This window comes from Phoxinus phoxinus, assembly GCF_949152265.1.
Source record: "Phoxinus phoxinus genome assembly, chromosome: 1".
Classification (NCBI taxonomy): Eukaryota; Metazoa; Chordata; class Actinopteri; order Cypriniformes; family Leuciscidae; genus Phoxinus; species Phoxinus phoxinus.
The window spans coordinates 21,185,396-21,206,845 of NC_136876.1; the positions used below are offsets into that span (position 1 = coordinate 21,185,396).

Consider the following 21,450-nt stretch of genomic DNA (forward strand, 5'->3'; position numbering starts at 1 on the left):
AGCCTTTTGTTGTAGCCTAGTCCTTAAAAAGCTATTTCTTTAAAAGAAAATATCTCCATTTGCTTTGAACTTTGAGTGTTGTAACTTTGCAGATGTTGTTTATGCTCAAACTAATATCAACATTACAAACTAATTAAAGTTAGAAAAGTGAAATCATAATCAACCACCCCTTTAAGCATAATTGTGATAAAGTGGTCATTCCTGCAAATGCCCTTTAAACTGTACTTTTTAACTATATTGTTATGCTGATAATATAATTAAATGTTTAACTTTTAAATAAAAATGTTTTAATAATTTGGAAAAGTATTAAAACAATAAATTGGAAATGGAAATTGGAAAAGTATGCATTGGAATAGGAAAAGTATGCAAAAATATGGATTTTTACTAGTGGTCTCAGACTTTTGGACCCCAGTTTATATGACACATTCATATTTTAATCTCATTTGGTTGTTTGTGAATCATTATTTGTTTGTACATTTACAACAATCATGTTTCATAGGAATCAGAGTAATAAAAAAAGAGGCACAATCTGCATGGCAGTACAACATTTTTTTTCCCACATAATATAATACAGCTTTTCTCTTTATCTACATATATCTAAATCTTCTCTTGTTATCCAGTAGAACACGCCTGCTGTCCCATCAAACGCAGACACTTTAAGGCAACAATTGTTCAAACTTCACAGTTTCTCAGTTATCAATTTCTGTTTCTCTTCACACACTAATATATTATATTAACATAAAATAGCTGCATAGGCAGTGAAATATAACATGCTGCAATTCATTCCTGTCCTTATATACAGATCATATACTGACAAATGCCTTGCAGATAAGTGTGATGTGTCAGTTGTTTGCTTGTATTTCTTCTTTCATTTATGAAAACATTTTCATTTATAACAACTCTATTAATTATTAAGATATGAATAACAAAAGGAAAAGCATTAAGAGTTTCAAAGCAAATTCACTGTATGGGTTTTAACATTGGGAGGAATTCAATTCTTAATCAGAACCTACTAAAATTTTAACAATGTATTAATTTAACAAGTTATAATTTAGAAAAAAATAATAATAGCAGTATTCAATGAACTGCAACTGTGATTGTCCACTATGTTCTCTAAAATTTGGATTTAGCTACTTTGGTTAGATTGATACCTCCAGAAATCCATTTATTGCACTTGTGTGCAAGATCTAAATGAGATTTGATTGACAGGCACATTAAAATATGCTTATTATCCTCATTTAAATATTACAATGATTTCAGAACTAAGTGGTTCCATTCTGCAATGTTGTTTTATGATGTGGATACACTACATTCATCTTAGAGAAATTTGAGGCATCAGAGTTCTCTATCAAAAAAGAGAAATCAATTCATTGTCAATACTGCGAGTTATGGGAATTACAAAAAACAATTTTTGTGCAATTTGGGGTGTGTGCAAAATATTTCAGCAACAAAGTCACATTTGAACTGTAATCCATGATGAAATTTGTTACAATTTGTCAAATATTTACATGATACTGTTTTATGTAAAAGCAAACCTACAGTGAGGCATAACATTTCTTATAAGGACTGCATGCATTCAATTGCATCGCATTTTTACAAAATAAAAAAAGTTAAATTGTTTACAGTACTGATTTGTTCAGGTATTTATGACTGACTGGGAGTTTGAAAATAAATATGAACTGACTAGCTGAGCTATAATTAATGCAATATGGACAAACTTATAGAGAAAAGAGCAACCACATGGACTGCCTAATAAGTGGAAAAACATTTGCAATTCATACATTCAACCACCGGGGATGCTATAGCTGAAAATGAGTGGGCATTTCTCCATAAATCTGTGCTGACATCAGCAACTTCGAATCTTTAAAAACGTTTCATATATAAAGTCTGTTCTTACAAATGCCCTGTCTCTTCAAAAAGGTAAGCAAATACCAAGCAGAGGTATACTGGTTAAAAATATTCACATCACAGCCTTTGAAGATCACACACTTGATACTAAAATCATGTGCTCACGCACATTGGCAGTTGCATGAGGAAGCAATGTTGTCATTTCAGTCCATAAGGAAAGCAGGATGGGGGCCAAAGAGCTCCTTAGCAAAGGAAATCACTGTTGGAAAGATTAAAAAAGGAAGGTCAGTGCATCTAACGTGATAATTCCATTAGAGGGGGTAAAGAACAAACAAACAAAAAGATACAGAAGGTGCAGAAAAGTAATAATCAATGAAAGCAAATAGAAAGTCTGTGGATACACTCACAATTCTGGCGTAATCAGTGGCAAAGGTCACTCCTTTACTGGTCCTCTCCTGTGAACCACTGCTGCTGCCGCTCACTGAGTTCTTCCGTATGATACCTGAAGCGTGTTTGTGGAAATTACAATAACACATGTATGAGTTACTGCCATATATGTCTTCATCTATAACCAATGAATGGCTGTTATAATAAATATATATATTACTTTGCATTCGCGTGAGTCTGAAACAGACATGCACATTTCAAAGTAACCATGATAAAGCTTACTGTATTTTTCCAAGTATCATTAAGTGCACACAGCAACTCACTGTGGCATGCTCTTAAAGGGAAAACGCTCTTTAAGAGATGCACTTAACGGGTAAAAACTTTGCCATAATCTATCGCTACCCATTTAAGTCAGAGCTAGATGATGAACTTAATTTTGAATGTCCAGTATCAGCCAATAAACATCCAATGTCTTTTGATGGCAAATAATAAAAAAGTTTATTGATAATATCGCAGCCATCGGCTGATTATTAATATGGTGTGGATATTTTGTACACCCCATATGCCAAAGAAATATTTATTTAAAATGTAATGTCTGAAACAACTATTCTTTTCAGTTGACATCATCGAGCCCTCTTATTTTTCAACCTAATCCACAACTCGGCATGTAGCGCCCACTTTTTATGATCCAATCAATTCCCGATGGAAACAATTAAGTCCAGTTTCACATTATTAAAGGATAAACAGGTTATGAATGCAGTTCCATGTTGAAATGTGGTTTTAAAGCAATAAAAAACTTTGTAACTTCACCTATGGTACCTGTAGGGGGCAGTATGTCCAGTCTTTGCAGGCTATTTCGGCGAGAGGAGGGGTACCCTCCGCTCTTAGACAGGCGGCGCTGGCGACTGGACAACATGGCCGCTGGGGACACGATTCCCGGAGGGGGCACTTTACCCATCCGTTTGTAGAGCTCCTCAATCTCTAGCTTTTGAGAGGTTTGGAGAGCCTGCACCTCTGCCACATGTCTGAGAAAGAGGGGGAAGGAAAGAGAAATGATGAGGAACATATTTTTACACTGCATGTCATCAGATCTTGAACCAAAATAATATAACTGATGTAAAAACAATTCACTTTTATGCATTTATAGGGCATAAATGTGATTCTTCATTTACAAAAAAACTAAATTTATTCTTAGTTCTTCAATGATGGCAAGGCGTTCAGGTCCTGATGCAGCAAAACATCTCCATACCATCAAACTAACACCAAAATGCTTGTTGGTATGAGGTTCTTCATATGAAATGCAGGGTTTGGTTTTTGCCAAACATAGCAAGGCCCATGTGTACAAAAAAGCCCCACTTTTGATTCATTTGTCCATAAAACAAAGCAAAGACTTTTTCCACACCTGCAGACGGCATTATTGAAAACTTTTCACAGCACTGAACACGTTTGGATTTAAATGATTTGGGATTAAACATATAAAGGACAAAGATTATTAGATTGTTAGAAATTCTAAATTATTAGAGTTTATGTTTGTTATATGTTTGCTGTTGAACAGGTTTTACATCATGCTGAGGCACACTGTTGGAGTTTGATTAAACACTTCATAATGTATAATGACCTGAGGGATTGTTCAATAGCCACAAGCAACCCACGAAGCACACTATAGGCTCACCTCTCTCTGAGTTCCTGTAGCTCCTCATACATCCCCTCGTCTTCGCTCTCTGTCTCGTCGCTGCTGGCGTATGATGTGCTGCGTGTGTAGCTCATCCAAGGCTGATTTAGATTGAACTGAGGGCTCCCTGCTGAACTGTCCAGCAAACTCACACTTATCCTCCTCCGCCTCCTTTCTGTCTCCTCCTCCACCTCCTCCTCTTCTTCACCTCCACGCCCCTCGCCTGGTTCTACAACTTTTCTGTACGGGGTTTTAGTTTCTCCGGTCCACGAGGGGGCACTCTCTGAGCTGCGCAAAGTCTCACTAGGCAGTTCCATAAGTGGTGGCGATTCATTCAGAGAGCTGGGACTGCTTTCTGATTCCGGCTGTACGTCTGTGCTGCTGTCTGATTGGCTGTTGTGTGCGGGGGGCGTGGTTTCGTGAACTGGTATAGGATATGTTTGAGTCGGCATGGATGCTGGCGAAGCTGTAGGGGTGGGAGTTGGCGTTGGGCTGGGAGTTGGAATGGGAATCTCCTTGCTTGGACTGACTTGGAACCGTCCCACTGTGACAATAGACTTTTTCTCTGTAAACAAGGAGACAAGGATATTTTTTTTTAACACAGAGTGATACAGTGAAAACTTGTTATAACAGCAAGACAATAAAAAAATAGATTTTTACACTTTCTAAAAACAATGTGAGTGGTAATAGGGGGTATACAACTTATAAAACTAACTGAACAATGTGCTAAGTATGCAGTGAGCTCTTACAGTCAATAGATGGCAGCTGTGTGTTTTCATTTTAGCCACTACAAACACAATTTGACATTTTAGGAACAGATTTGTAGGGACATGACATGGAAATAAACCTACATTTTTGTATGGCTTTCACAATCACCATTCTATCACAACCAGATGATAATTCCTGTCAGATATTTTGCTAGAGGTGTTACATGGCATGTTTATTTTTTTAGAAAGACAGCAAAAACGTTACCTTTAGAGAGGACTACTGCTCAAATTATTTGGTCTAAGTTTTTTTTTTTAATACATATTTTATGCTCACCAAGGCTGAATTTGTTTGATAAAAAAAAATACAGTAAAAACCAGACAACTTCTGAGTCTTTGTGTACATGGAACATAGGGTGTGGACTTATTTATGGGTGTGTGTGTGTGTTTTCACAAATGGAAAGAGTGCAACTCACCTTCAGATATAGGTGAGAGTCTGGATTTGGCTGCAATGGTATTTGTTTCAGTCACTGCCAGAGAGATGGATAAAGTGGGGGGGGACCTTGGGACAGGCGAGGACACCTTTAAAAAACAAGTTGAAAAACATTAATAAAAGTGTCAACCCCAGAAGTCCTTCTACAGGTGCTTTAAGACATACAGTATAATAACAGACTACACCCAAGTCAAATAATTTACATGCTCAGAACAGGTTTGTCTGATTATGCTAACAAAGATGACAGAGAGCAATGTTTCACTTAAGAGTACACCATCATATTTATATTGACAGAAACACTGACAAGAATTTATTGTGTCTTGTGTCTTTGTTTAAATGTTACACATCAGTAGAAGAACAGGTTTGGCTTCAGATTACTTTTAAGTTATAGGTCACCCAAAAAAAAAGAAACTTTTTTCTTTCTTTCTCACCCTCATGTTGTTTCAAACTTGAAAGACTTACTTTCTTGAGTGGAACACAAATGGAAAATGTCTCAATTACAGAATGTTCAAAGTAATTTTTTTGTAGTTTTGTGTAAGAAACAGATCGAAATTTAAGTTGTTATATATTGATTCAAAATTTGCTCATTAAAAACATCAATAACATCTCGTAATGAGTCTGTTAACTCAACGTGATGATCTAAGTTTGAATACTCATGAGCAGACAGAAGATTCTGCAATATTCCTCCTTTTGTGTTCCATAGGCATAGAAGAAGTAAAAATCACACAGGTTTGGCATGTTTCGATAATGCCTCAGATACATTTTTGTCTGAACTATCCATTTATGAAAAAGTTGTTTGTGTGTTATGTCGAACACTCACAGTGTTTTGCGGGCTGGTAGATGTGGAGGATGCTGGTGAGCTTGTGCTTGATGGGGTGCGGGTGCTTGATGCTGAACTGTCTGTCCGCTCTCTGAGCTGCCCTATGAGATTAGACTGGCTCTCCACAAGTGGGCTACTTCTGGACACTGGAGAAGAGCTTGAGTTTGTGGGAATTGTCAGTTTAATCTCAGGAGTTGTGCATGTTCTTGGCTCCCCAAGTGGGACTATTGGTGTTTGGCTCCCTTCTTGAGGTTCAGGAACTGTTGCCGGAATCTGCTGATGAGCATCAGGGTATTGGTACATATCCATATACTGGTGGTATGGAGCATCGGCATTGCTCATGCTTGCATGCTGAGCTGGATACATGGGGCCATACCCTGGTTGAGAGGTCATTTGTGGGTGGAAACCTTGAGGGATTGATCCAGCGGGTATAATGGACTGTGCAAAGTTCATAGCTAGAGAAAGAACATTGGCCAGGGAAATAAAGGGCTGCTGGGAAGGCGATGGCCACATGCCTGCAGGTTGCGAACCAGGTGGAGGGGCAACTGGAAGTGACAGATTGTTGCTTTCTGCTTGAGGTGCCATCTCGTACTGCTGAACTGGTGAAACAACAGAAGAGGACGAAGAGGAGGAGGAGAAGTTTGGGTTGCTGGGGACACGGGTGAGTGGACTTGGGTTGAGGGAGGCGTGATCCATTTGGTAGGGGTAGGCGAAGTGGGTGTTCTGAACGTAAGGTGGTTTGGTGAACTGAGGGGGCATGGCAGACATCTGATTTGGCAGATATGACAGAATATCAGGGTGTGAGTACTGTGAGTAGTTGGGCACAGAAGACTGATAGGTCTGTGAAGAACCTGAAGGAAACAAAAATAGACAGAGAAAAACTGGGTTAAGCTCTATATACATAGTAGCAATCAAATCGCTCTTGGTTGCCAAGTCGTTGTAGTGTTCAGTGCTAGGAGGGTTTCCTGCCTCTTCTCAAGACCTGTAGAGACTTAAAATGTTACAATGTTGCATTTTCTTCACGGTTCAGATCGCTTTCACAAGGCAACATTTCAAAGTGTCCCAAAATGTGTTTTTGCAAGTCACATGAGAGTAAAACTGTCCTCTCATTAATCAAAGTCCACCTGCTTATATTCTGGGATTCCACTGATAGCGTCATACATCAAGATGGATTGGCCAATTTGCTCAATGGGCTTATTGTGGCTTTATCTGAAGACACTTTTATTATAAATTATGGTACCACTTGGTTCACTGGTCCAATGGGACGCATTGCTTTCTCACCACAACTGAACGGCTCCAGAGTTCGATTTCAATCAGCCAATACCACCTCGTTCAGGTGATCTCGGACAGGTTGTTTTGGTGCTGATCCGAGCACGACTATCATGTTTAAATATACTTGCATGTCTCCTCAAATCACCAACTCTTGTTAAAAATTAATAACTTTTGGGCACTTTGTCAATGTCCATGTGAACGTACCTAATCACTTTCAAATGTTCAGATGTTCACATCGAGGATGTGACCTCTGTCCTGAGGAGCAAACAACTTTGGAGCATTTATCAAACTCCCAGTGCCAGTCCTCTACTTCCTGTGTGGATAGTGGATACAATGACACAAATCGAGCACAGCGTCAGTTCAGACAGGCCACGTAGGCATAGGCTGTGATCAGCTGACGTTGTCAGCTGTCAAATCGCTCCAACCACTACCTTTCTCCTATTAGACGGGAGGATATATATACGAGGCATTACTGCTCGGTAAGCATGCTCAAACTGCTCGCAACCCTCCCGCCCTCACCACTATAAGTATCAAGTATTTTTCTGTGCACCTTCTGGCTGTCATCTCTTTGTTTCAGATTACCAAGGCTTCAAGTCCTAGCTGTCATGGACATCATCGCTGAGAATCAGTCGTCCTCCTAGCCAAGCTACAGTATAGACGTCCCGGCAATTACTGCTACGTCTACATGTTAAAACCGTTTTGCTTAAAGACATTACTAAACTGTCTTAATCATCTGTATATCACTCAAGCTGATGGTTCCATAGGGGGGTTAATGCTAAAGCTCTGTATGTCATTAATTATGGAGCAAGAACCCCCATAAGGAACCATACCGCCAAAGATAATTGTGTTCAATAAACTCAAGTAAACTTTCCAAAGTGGCATCGTCTGAACTAGTCATCTTGAAATAGAGCTTTTATACTGTGCACAGGCTGTGTAATACATATGGTTTGTTCTCTCAGGTAATGAAATCTACTTGTTCATTTTGAAGCAGCAGGTGTCAAAAGCAAATCCTGAGATACGTCAACAATGACACTGGCGTTAAAGCTTGGTCTCCATGGGGATGGGTGTTTAGAAACCCAATTGCAAAGTGGGATACACAAGATGTCAAGTTTGTTCCAGTAGCGCCACAGCTAATGGTGTGCAGAGAAATAAATGAGATCAGCGAAAGAAACAAGATGAAAGAGCAAGACAGAGCGAATGTTCATCATGATGCACTGAAAGTCCTCAAGGGGATCGGACTGTACTGATGGCCTGTGTGACTGAACATAGCACTCATTTCCTGGAGAGACCAAAGATGATTGGTTCTGATATTAAAAGCTGAAAAATTGTAAACATCTTCATTGTAAAAATATAACCATTTTACATTAATCTAATTTGTTAATACTCTGCAAAATAAGTACCTGAACAACATATTCGAGTAAAGATACAGATAAAATTACTCCATTACAAATTACAAGTCACCAATTCCAAAACGGCTTGAGTAAAAGTCTTAGGATTAAATGAGCATTTTTGTCCTTTTTAGGTTGCATCTTGTGACATCATGTCCTGTTTTTGGTTTGTTTACACGTCTTTGGTCCTTGTTGCGTTCATACTTCATTCTAACCACACCAGAGTTCGTTTGAAAGTGGACTGAGACCCATCTTTTCAGTGGTCTCGGCTCGCTTATTTTGTGCACACCAGGGTTCGGATGGCAGCGTTTACACTTATTCAAATGAACCGCACTAACAGAGCAATCACACCAGGGTTCGTTTTAATCGAACCAAACATGCCAAGTGTGAAAACACCCTAAAAGTTGCTAATATATTGGATACTCAGTAAAACTACAAAGTAGTCAAAAAGATCTAATTACATTTACTCAAATACTTTACATCACTGATACTCCCACTGACAGACCCGAGGTTGGGCAAACACATTTTATGGAATAACATAAAATAATGGAGCAAACTACAGACCCATTGTTTGAAGGGGAAAAAAAAAAAATCTATTGGGATTCATTCAAGTTGCATGCAAAAACAGGTACAAAACACTTTCTATTCAGTAAATTTGACTGACTCTAACAAGTTGATAGCTACACTTTTGGGTTTGCATTCAGTTCTATGTAGCATAATTACTATTTGGATATAAATTTGACCTTCGTCTTGATGTAAATTACATTTCAGCATGACCAAGTTTGTGGTAATTATTAATGGACCACTCTGATAACCATTTTATAATTTATGGATGTTATTAACACAAATTCTCAATGTAGTATCAAGGAAAGAAGTGAATGATGCATAAAGAAGATAAGTGGTTTATTGTGCAGACAGATGAATGTACCTGTGGTGTGGAAGGATTGTGAACGCAGGGGCCGGACGGGTGGAACAGCATCAGGATCGACGTAAAAGTCGGAGCTCAGAGTTGGCGAGGAACCGCGGGTCACTGAACCTATACTGGCACCAGCATAATCTGAAGGACATACACACAAACAGGTTTATATCAGGGTGGGTATTGTTTTATATTGAGAAAATTAAACGTTCTATACCCTAACCTTTAGATAAAGCTTTTTGCATTTTTAGATTTTAATGAATACATTATTTAGTCCCTTCCTTAAACCATTTTTGTGAGAATCAAATACATTAATAATAAGATTCAGGACTGTATACTGATATAGAGCACACTGAGCATTTTACACATGCTTTTTTATATGATCAGTGTTTGTGTGCACGTGTGTGTATGTTGCCTGCATGTGTGCATATTTGTTACCTGGCAACGAGGAGGAGGAGTGTGTGCGAGCTAGACCCTGTGTGTAGAGATTGGGCTGTGGGGAAAAACAAAGCACATGTTAGCATTAACATCACCATCTGGCGACGTGACAAAGTTAGGAACACGTGTGTGAAAAGATAAGAAGACTGTCACTCAAGTACGATTAAAGTCTCCAATCACATTGTTCCAGAGGCCTTTCTCACTAATGACTGTTGCATATTGATGACTAAGTTCTCTTATTGCAATCAGTGTGAGGAACACACCGCTTCTTTGTGAATTGTTATCTCTAACATGATGACACCAGAAGATTGGATTTCTGAACCACAACATCTAAAGCTCACAGTAAACAATTGAACTCTAAACCAGATACACAAATGAAAATAAAACCTCTTATATGAAAACCACGGAAAATGTATTCAACATCAAGATTGAACCATTTCCTGTAGACTATTTCTCCTTAAATTCAAATTAAATTGTCCTGTAGTCCTGACAAATTACTTTTTATAACAGTATATAGTTTCTCAATTAATGCATGAAAAAACTTGTAAAATGTAAATAAAAATAATGAGAAAAACTTCAAATGTATATATATATAATAAATATAAAAAAAAACAATGTAAATAATTATAGAATGGTAAAAACAGTGGATCCACATTTTATACGTTATTGTTCCTTTATTATGTTAAACATTTATTTAATTTTTTATCACACACATACAGTATATTATGGCTGTCAATATTAACACGTTAACGCATGCGATTCATTTAAAAGCCTTAACGCCTAAATTTTTTAACGCAAATAAATTACTGAAGCGCGTTAAATTGCATTAATAACGTAATTTACGTCACACAGATAGATGATCTTAGAAGTCAGGAGTTTCTATCTATCTATCTATCTATCTATCTATCTAGTAAAAAAAATAATAACAAATATTTTTAGAATAAAAAATAATAACATAAATATGTTTAGAAATTTTCATCAAATGATAAAAACACACCTGTGAAGCAGACAGTGTGCCGACTCCGCTCAGGTAAGGCAAGTGACCGGTTTCTCTCGGATCGAGTGGTTCCAAAGGCTCTCTCCTCATCAGGCCTTCTGCTCGATGGATGATATCTCTCATGCGGTGGATGAATCCCTCTCTCTCCCCAGGTAGGATAAACTCATTATGTACCTAAAATGGAGTGCAAAGAGATGAATAAGTTAATTGGGTCGATGTAATTTGGAGTCTTCTTGCATACTCTGTTGAGCAGACTTTATTAATGAGTTCAAAGGTCTCCCTCCTTCAAAGGTACTGGAATTAAATACAGAGCAGTGAACAAAGACATGTACTCATAATGCAAGCAAAGAGAAACACTACTGTCTATATTTCAGACTCCAATATCCAGTCTCAAGGCCATGGACAGGCTGATCAAAACAACTTTTAGTCACAGCTAACACAAAGAAGCCAAAGAAAGAAGCTAACAAAAATGTGATGTTCAGAAAACACACTCACCCAGATTCCATTTTACATAAATATGTTTTGCCTCATATCAATACTGACAAAAATTGAACTATTTTTAACCTGATAAAACACAGAGATGGGTCACAGCGGTCGAACACAACTCATGTTTCCAAGGAAAAATACTATAGTAGCAACACGAAAAACAGAAATACATTTTCCAGTGATTTTCAGAGCTAATTGAGAATCTGGTGATAAACATTTTAAACCAGTTCTCCTGTACGCTAAAAACACGTCAAATATTGCTGACAAGTCACAATAGACGCATAAGAACTGGTTTTCCACTGGTAATTAGATGCAACAAAATGTTTTAGATGAACAGGTGAGAAAAATTGTGCGTAGATTTTCCACTGTGCGTTTGAGGTTGCAGAGTTTGTGCAAACACAGAAGCTGAAACATCAACACTTCTCATGGTATAAATCCGTTCTCACAAGGAAGCGGGCCTCCTTATCTGTGTCCTTGTGTCCTCTTTGACGTCCATAACTTTTAACTTACAGACATTCAGTGAAGTAGTAGTGGAGACCAGGGGCAATTGTAACACGTTTTTTATTTTCCTTCAATACAGACTATATCAGAATTAATACAATTACAATTTTACTATTGTAAATTGTGAAATTATTATATATTATAATTATTTTATATTTAATTTATTGTATCTATATTTTATATTTTTGACATTTTATTTTTGCTGTGATGCTAGCTCACCATCACTGTGGCGATGTCTTCTGGGTTGTCTCCATCCAGGTCGAATTTAAATGTCACCATCTTGCTGTTATGAGTCTGCAGTTGACACTCTACAACCCGATCCACTTTATCTGACAGCTGCATGTAGAAAGACACAGGCAGGGAATGAGGTGAGAACATTTATCAGTGTATATTACGAAAATAGCTATTGACTTTGAAAACAGTTATCACATTTTTTTTTTGAGTTAGACACATTTACAGCCTCAGTATCAGCAGACTGTAAGGTTGGGAACAACGTAAGGACAGTTAATTAAAGCTAGATAATTGACTGATGAGTCACCCCAGTGATGCGTAGCCTTGAGCGAGCTCTCTTCCTGAGCAGCTTGGTTCCGGTGCGTTTGTTCTGACCTTTCCCGCTCCTCTCCGAAAGACCCTCGTTTCCGTCACTCAAACCAGAGGTGACGTCAGAAGCGTAGCTGTTCCGATAGGAAGGATATAAAACACATGGTGACGTTCCGAGTTCCTGAATTTCACAGAACTCGACTTCACAGAACCTTCCTTTAATCAATTTACCATAAGCACAAAAAAGGCCAAGTCATTTAAGATCGATCTTCTGAAATCAGGTTGAACTAATTCAGTATAATGCAGATGTGCTCTTGTGTAAACATTTGACCATATGCTACCTTTTCTTTGCCCAGGCTTCCAACAGAAATGGTTTTTAGGGTATTATGCTCCCCTGAGCTAAATCATTCCCATTAATGCTCTTACCAATAGCGTGTGTGTGTGTGTGTATGTGTGTGTGTGTGTGTGCCTGTATATGAGAAAGGAACTGCTCTCCACTGGAGCATTACAGCCACCGTGGGTATACGTGGCATGTTGGTCAGTTGGTAAGTAAGATTACAGCTCTCGCAGCTGGGATCAGATCAACATTTTCTTGACGTCAAAACAAAAGCCACATCCACATTCACACACATACTGAGGGAGGTAAACAGCAGTCTTTTTATCGGACTGATTCTGTGTTCATAACAGGTTACGAGCAGGATGAAGACATTAAAGTGAGCTAATTTTGACATATATCCCCGGATTAGTGCACAGTTAATCAGAACTCAGCTTACCTGTCGACAGGAGAGGAAAAACCACTGGCACTTCCTGACTGGGTCCTCTCTGTATTTTGGGACACAGCAATGCTCTGTGGGTGGGCCAATGGCAAAGAAAAATTATCAACAATGCAAATCATCCCTCAGATTAGGTAAACCTCATTTAAATTAGCATTTTATTTGATGGTTTAAACACATTTAGGGCATTTTAAAACTGTGTATTCATTAAAATCTCTGGCGTATCAGTCAGAAATGCTCTGAAATCTGACAATTTCCCTTTAACTTTAAAATATTAGTTATCTATACAACCATTTAGAAGTTTGGGGTTTGGGCTTTAATGCTTACCAAGGGTGAATTTATATAGGGTCAAATATACAGTAAAACAGTGAAATTATATTATAATTGTTTTCTATTTTAATATATATAAAAATGTTGCTTATTCCTGTAATGGCAAAGCTGAATTTTCGGCAGCCATTACTCCAGTCTTTAATGATCAAAAATTGTGCTTACTCCAAATTTGTAGTTATACGGGTAGGTTGGATAATATGTCAAACAATCATAACTCTCCATCATTTTCAGCATCTCATGCTCACTGGTGACCTACCGAGGGGAAACGGAGAGCTGGGATTGCAGCAGCTGGTGTGGGAGGGGCTTCAGTGGGTGGAGCTTCAACAGGCGGGGTTTCCACACGAGGTGCTCCACTGGTTGGTTGTGGAACTGTGAAGGGTTGGTTTGTTACAGGACCTCGAGGCTCTGAAGGGTCCTGAAGACCAGAGGGGCTGAGGTAGCCGTCCGTCTCACAGTCAGCTGCCATGATCATCGTCATTCAACCAAACAAAATAAAAATAGTTTGTTAGTGTGCAGCTAACTCTTACTGCTAAGTCTATATAGATGTTGTCATGTGTGACAACACCAGATTATACAGTGAATTTATGGAGATTGCTTATTTTAAAGGAATTTTTTATTTTTTAAAGTTCAATAAGTCTGATGAATTATTGAATGTACACTACTGTTCAAAAGTTTGGGTTTGGTTATATTTTTTAACATGTGTTTAAATGTCTCTTATGATCACGAGGGCTGCATTTGTTTGATTGAAATATAGTAAACATATTGTAATGATGTGAATTGTGAAATATTATAACAATTAAAAATATATTTTCTATTGGAATATATTTTAAAAAGTAATTTATTCCTGTGATGGCAAAGCAGAATTTTTATCATCATTACAGTGTCTTCGGTGTCACAAGATCCTTCAGAAATCATTCTAATTTGGTGCATAACTTTTTTTTTTTTTCTATCTTTATCAAAGTTGAAAACATATGTACTGCTTAATATTTTTGTGGAAACTATAATGCATTTTTTCAGAATTATTTGATGAATAGAAAGATCAGAAGAACATCATGTATTTGAAATATAAATATTTTGCAACAGTATGTATTCACTGTCACTGTTTTGATCAATTTAATGTATCCTTACTGAAATTCCTTTAAAAAAATCTTACTGACCCTAAAACTTTTGACCAGTAGTGTATTGGTGATATAGAAATCTACAATAAAATAATACACAACAAGCCAAAATGGAACGAATTGGAATCGAGTGACAAACAAACAGTCAATCATTATTTATTTTTTTCTTCAGTGGTAAAAAGTTGTTTAAAATCAGTCCGGCCCAAATTAAAACCTTGGACTTTTCAAAATCGAATGTACCCTTTTAAACATGTAAGTAAGTAAACATTCTGTACATGCAAATTGTCCAGTAATAACTATATGCCGCCATACAATGTAGCAACTGTTTATCCACTAACAAGTAAATCATGTTGTTTTTAAAGGACATTTGGTCATGAGAAACATGTTTAAAGGTTTGGCTGGTCACGGGAAACGTGTGGATCAACATCCTCACTTCTGATGGAACATTACATCAGATTTGAGGTCTAAGTTTAGGCTACAGTTATTGTCAAATTTAGACTTACAACCATGGTTAGGAGCTTCTACATTCTCATTACATTCTTATTCACCTATCATTTTCCTCCGATTTTAGAGGCAAGTTACAGTTTGGATTAGGTTAGGACTATGTTTTTGGACTGGAACAAGTCTTGGCAAAGTCATGGCAGCCTGCACAATACTCTACTGCACTGCTTCGGTGCGCACATGTCACAGTGAGAGTTTTGGGGTTTCATTCAGATGTGCTCTTATAGTAAGTTGTGTCTATGACAAATTCATGGAAAAATACATTCAGCAAGAAATGGAGATCAACAGCAGATAGGATTTTGGAAAACTTACAGCACAGACTAAAAGACTGGCTGTTTACTTATTTGAAATGGTTACAACAAATGTGAATGCCTGGAGCATCCAAGTTTAATGGATTCTTTTTTTAAATGTAAGGCAGGACTGGTTCTGTGCATTGGTTATTGATTGGATTTTGAGATATGGGCTCTGCACTTAAAAGTTGAGGCAGATGAACATGACCTTGCAGGGTTGGGTTTAAGTGGATCAAATTCCTGTGAACGTCACATATACATAGACGAATTGTTCATAATAAGATCTAAAACTTGCATTTAGAAAAAAGATGCCATTACCATTTCGTGCTGACTTTAATATAAACAAAAGCACACCAACTCACATGTTGCTGATGAGTAGCTGGCATGGCGTATGTTGAAATGCTGCCGCTGGTCCGCGTCCGGCTCTTCGGGTTCAGTGGCAAAGCTGGCGTTGAAGCCAGAGTCCAGAGATTCATTTGCAGGCAGGGAAATGGGACCAGACACTGTGACAGTGGGCGGAGCTTGTGTAGGGGTGGATATGGGTGTCTCTACAGGAGGTTTAGGAGCTGGAGGGTTAGAAACTGAAGGTTCGGCTTCAAGACTAGGTTCCGGTTCCTCTTCAATCACCTCCTCTTGGCGACGCTTCTGCACCTCTTCAGCCTGACGGCGGAGCTTCTCTCGTTGCCGTTTGATGGTGGTGACTCGGTCACGGATGGCTTTGGCCACAAGCTTGTAGTCGGCGTCACAGACAAAGCCAAGAACAACCTGAAGGACATGGATTAGCTTTTATGTTTCCTGATCTGTTCAGTAATGCCATGGGAATTAATTTGAGATCTCAGATCTTACCATCTCCTGAGCCACTTCCTCCGGGACATCCTTGTAGAGTTCGAAAAGGAACTCGATGGCATTGTTGTCCTTGTATTTGCCATGGAGCTTCTTGGTGTCGTCCATCCGAAGCCAGAGTTTAAGGCCAGACTTCACCATGTCGTCTTCCTCAGCCAGCTCGACATGGACACCATTATTCTCCTGGAAGAAGGTGTGCTCTAAGAGGTCCTGGATAGTGTACCTAAACAAAAAAACACAAATGATCATATACTTTTTACAAAAAGACATCAAGGTTTGGCTGGTTAACATGGCCTAGTTAGCCGCTACTATCTTTTTTCCATTAGAAGCCATTCAAAATTAGCTCAGTATTTTGGCCAAATATTTTTTTATAAGCAACATACAAATGGTAAATATTTAATAACTATACTGAGCTAGCTATTTTTACCTATTGTTTTTGATGAATGCTGTTTACTTGAGCTATTGCTTTTAATAAGTGCTATTTATTTTCCCAATCTTTTAAGCAAATGTATAACTATACTGCCTTGTCGCAGAGATAAGTCAAATCCTTGTATAATAAGGTCTCACATTTTATGGGAGATGGGCTGTCAGACAAGAACTCTGAGGTCCTAATCTGACTGAGAGTAAGAAAATTCACCAGCTAAAACTGGAGTTAATTAAATCAACACTATTAATCATAAGAATGACCTGCTGCTGGATGGAGTGAGTCATTACTAGTGGCTATTGACCAAATGCTTTATATAATGGTTGGATGACATTAAATGGACCATCATCCAGGCATAAACGTGTTATGTTGAAATAGAACACAAGTGGTGTGATTGAGTGATTTCAAGTTGGTTACTAATGGAAACCAAAATTTCAGTTACTTATCTACAGATATAGAAATATTTGACTCATGTCAATTGTTTTTTAGTCAAAAGGCAAAATCATTTTTGAAGGAAGTCCACACAAAGTCTGTTTAAAATGTAGTGAGCTGCCTACAGAGGTAATACAAATAATAATGATAATTAATATGCTTACATTTCTTTCACTGAAAACGATTTTTTAACACAATATTTGTGCGCTACTGTGTGGATTTGTATGCATATTAGAGTACCACACTGTTAGCTTAGCAATGCAGTTGTGTAGCTGCCTATAAGTACAGCGTTCCAAATTGGTAATTTATGAGCAGTGTTGAGGGTAACGCAAAAGTAACATGATTTATGTAATCAGATTACTTTTTCAAGTAAATAGTAAAGTAACGCAATACTTTTAAATTTACAACAAAAGAGTTACAACATAGTTAGTTTTCAAACAAGTAGCACAAGTAACTTTGTTTTCATATTTATTGACTGACCTCTTCTGTCCCCATGTTGAGAGAAATCTGCAGTAAGTTCAGAAGTGTAATGTGCGCTGTATTAACATGACGGTTATTGTAGTTCTAGACTAAATGTAAGCATGCATTTAATCATCTCACTTGCAACAAAAAGATTTAGTATTCCTTAAAATTAATAAAAACAGTGAAATTCAAACTCAGAATATTACTCAAACCTGCAATAATTAAATATGTTAAATAACACAAATATACTTTATGTATTTAATCTCACTTTATTAACCAATGTCTTTGTTCCTGACCTTTGAAATTCCAATTCAACCATACTAATAAGCAGAAATGACGTTTCTTTTTTTCTTTTATTGCTGAAGCTAGGGGGTGTGTCGTTCGCATACTATCGCATACTATCCGTCCTAAATAGTATTTGAAAATAGAATTAGTACGTCCCAAATCGTAGTATGTTGAAATAAGTGTTCCAAAGACACCCGGATGGTCTACTATTTCCGGTCAGAATCTGAAGTGCAGATCGATGCGCACTCTAACGGCTAATATTGCCCACAACCCATCGCACGTTGGACGAGGATTCGGTTAGAACTAGAAACACGAGTGAAAAATGTTACAAAACTACAGACATGGAGGACACGCGAGGACATTTGCATTTCCTTCAGCCTGAAGCTTATTCATTCACTCATTCATTTGCTGATTCACATTAATTTACTCGTATTCACTTTAAGTGTGAGAGGGCCTTTTATTTTGCCAAAAATTGAAAATAAAATAAAAAACAAAGCAAGCAAGCCCAACCCAGGTGAGAAAAAGTAACCCAAAAAGTAATGTAAGGCATTACTTTCCATAAAAAGTAACTAAGTAAGTGTTTTTTTTTTTTTACTTTTTTTAAGGAGTAACGCAATAATGTAACATTACTCTTAAAAGTAACTTTCCCCAACACTACTAATGAAGTTCCATATTGGTTGTAAAGTTGCTTTAGAAGCATGTGAGCAAAATATATTAATAATGTGACTGAAATTAGCTACTGAGTTAAAAAGATGGGCAGGAATGTGTTAGTAACTTGTAACTCTCATTTAAGTGACCCAAAGTCCTCTGATACCACAGGGGTCATGATAGACTACCTAGAGGAGAGAGTAACACAGTAAAATCTGACAAAAGTCTGTGTCGATGTTTTTGACACTGTTGATTCGGCAACATGTGTCACCTGACCAATGTAGGGTGGAACAGAAATATCAAACAAAAATAGTGGCATGCAGGGATCTCCGAGGAGCCTGCGGGGTATTGTTTAAACGTCAAAAGGACAAGAATCAGGGTATTGTTGTTTTAATGTGCACACAGTAAAAACTCGTCTGGCAGGTGTTAAAACATTACAAAGGCTACTGGTGCACATACACAACTTTGCAGTTCTTTGGTTACAGATTTTCCTCTTTGTTGAATGACCTTGAAGACACTATAGTTACCTTTCGTCTTTGTTCATCCGGATGCATCCCTCAATGATCTCTTTCAGTTCAGGGAGTTTCACTTTGTAAAAACTGTCCGGCTTCATTCCCTGAGAAAGAGAAAGAGAGAGAGAGTGTGAGAGAGAGAGAGAGAGAGAGAGAGAGAGAGAGAGAGAGAGAGAGAGAGAGAGAGAGAGAGAGAGAGAGAGAGAGAGAGAGAGAGAGAGAGAGAGAGAGAGAGAGAGAGAGAGAGAGAGAGAATTGTTTCAGGATACACAGATTTGTCTTTAAATCACACAAAATACAGTTACATACCATACATAGTAACATTTGGTCCTCACAAGCACAGTAAAACACCTACATTGTGTGGACCAGACCAGACCAGACCAGACTTATCAAATATTCAAATCTTAAAATATGACTTTTTAAATTGTGAATATTTTGGGTTGGCCAATAATCAATTGATGATCAAATTATGCACAGAACCAAATTAAATCATTCTGAATTTGCAAAAATGCTTTAGAATCTAGCTGAAAATGTAATCGATTTGCTGACTACCCAAGTCCGTATCATGAAAAAAACATGTTGAGTGTGTGCAAACACAACTCAATAATGATACAGACAAGGCTTGCCGGGTTGACCTTCAGCGTTTCAATGTTGAAGCTTCAGACTCTGTTTGACTTAAGAAAGGCTCTAGAATTAAGCTACTCTTTAAAGCTAATCTTTTTTACTCATTTCACATGCAAAGAGGTTAGCCAATCATAAAAGACATCCCTTTCATATAGACGTGGAAAGCGGTAATGAAAAAATAAATGAAGACCTTGACTAACATTATAAGTGGAGTTCAGGGGAAGAAAGGGAAAAACCAATAATGAATATAACACAGACCTGACTAAATAAATTAAATAAATGTTCTGGGTTCAATATAATTTAAACTCAATTGACAGCATTGATTCATCCTTCAGTTTGCAAAAATTTTACAAAATTAATAGTACTTATAATGGAAACCTATGGGATGCTGTTGATGCTTCATTTGAATTCAATCCGAAAGAGTCCTTTAAAAGGGACCTAATAGAAAGGAAGCAGGCAAAACCTAATGCAGACATCCCATCTCTCCCGCATATTGACAGCGGCTCCCTGATGCCTGAAAATTACACACACTATCTCGGAAATCGAGCGAGAGAGAAAGCCTGTTTCCATCTGGTATTTTAGATGGATCACATATGGCCAGCCATTACGCATTACCGGTACACCTGGTATTATCACGCATTTTAAATGCATTTTTTTGCGGATTTTGTGGATCATTTTTCATCACACTCAACTAAATCACTTTCACTTTCGATGCATGAATACTATTGAATGACCAAGCCTGTGTAGGCGACTGAATAATAGTATAATATAATTTTATCATATTAATATAGAAGTTGCCATCTCCTGGAAATGAGTGTTTGCAGGGTGGGATGTCTACTAATGCAAACCTAATAATGACAACTAATGTGCCTCCGTTTTACAATATGTACCTCCATATTGTAAAGAAGGAGAAACTAGGCTTTTTAACAGTGATTTCAATGTTAAGTCAATGCAAAGACGCGTGTAACATTGAAATCACTCGCGCCTGACGCACTATTCGCGTCCGGTGTGTAGCAGCAGTAAAACTGTAAGCAGTTTTTCCCGCATATTTAGTCAACAGAACACACCATGCTAGAAGTGCGTTCAGTCCTTCTGTAGTAAAAAGAGCATGTTATCTGCGTTTTCTGTTGCAGATAATGACAGACGCCATATTGTGGAAAAACATTGATCACACAAGATATGCTTTGTGGAGTATGGTTTGGTTGACTGTTTCCACAACTCTATTTCACAAGCCTTGTGAGGACATATAAGTTTCCACAATTTGTCATAATAAACACTCAAAAAACACACTTACAAAAATGAATACAAAGAACACTGTGATTAAGTCTATATTGGATTGTAAAGAAAAACAGTTCATAAAAGGAATGCACTGCACCGTCATTCAATAAAATTATTGTTTTCCTAAAAAGACCTTCACTTTTTCATTTAGATGATATAATTCTGGAATCCAATAAAACTTGTCATTTCACAGTCCATCTCCTTTGCTAAGTGGGAAAGCAAAATGAAGTCAAGCTCTCGTTCTGGAAATGTGAGGCAGCTGAAACCACACAGTGAAGTAGATTTTGAAAATGGTCATGCTGAGGGCATTTTCGCAGCATTAGACCCATTTTAGAACCAGCTGATTCAAAGTAAATCCCATGTAAAGTGAACATGTTTGCCATAAACAGTTTCAAATCCATCACATCATCACTTAAAACTGTGTTCTTGGACTGAAATCTTCACGGAGGAAAGCTGTGATGTAACTTC

General features: G+C 37.7%; 1 protein-coding gene across 3 annotated transcripts in view; it reads right to left on the minus strand.

Annotated features, from left to right (window-relative positions):
* Positions 1-359: 359 nt before the first annotated feature.
* wnk4b (WNK lysine deficient protein kinase 4b) overlaps positions 360-21,450 on the minus strand; it is a 56,588-nt gene continuing 35,497 nt past the window's right edge. For 2 of the 3 annotated variants that reach the window (XM_079630102.1, XM_079630103.1), the window contains exons 5-20: positions 19,096-19,184; positions 16,321-16,540; positions 15,837-16,239; positions 13,822-14,024; positions 13,236-13,309; positions 12,461-12,596; positions 12,142-12,258; positions 10,936-11,109; positions 9,939-9,993; positions 9,513-9,641; positions 5,925-6,775; positions 5,088-5,193; positions 3,908-4,472; positions 3,046-3,260; positions 2,256-2,350; positions 360-2,107 (exon numbers count right to left, since the gene is read on the minus strand). In XM_079630102.1, the coding sequence (XP_079486228.1) occupies positions 2,105-2,107; positions 2,256-2,350; positions 3,046-3,260; positions 3,908-4,472; positions 5,088-5,193; positions 5,925-6,775; positions 9,513-9,641; positions 9,939-9,993; positions 10,936-11,109; positions 12,142-12,258; positions 12,461-12,596; positions 13,236-13,309; positions 13,822-14,024; positions 15,837-16,239; positions 16,321-16,540; positions 19,096-19,184 (3,435 nt within the window). In that variant the 3' untranslated portion in view covers positions 360-2,104. The remainder of the gene's footprint in view (positions 2,108-2,255; positions 2,351-3,045; positions 3,261-3,907; positions 4,473-5,087; positions 5,194-5,924; positions 6,776-9,512; positions 9,642-9,938; positions 9,994-10,935; positions 11,110-12,141; positions 12,259-12,460; positions 12,597-13,235; positions 13,310-13,821; positions 14,025-15,836; positions 16,240-16,320; positions 16,541-19,095; positions 19,185-21,450) is intronic. The other variant, XM_079630101.1, reaches the window with a different exon arrangement.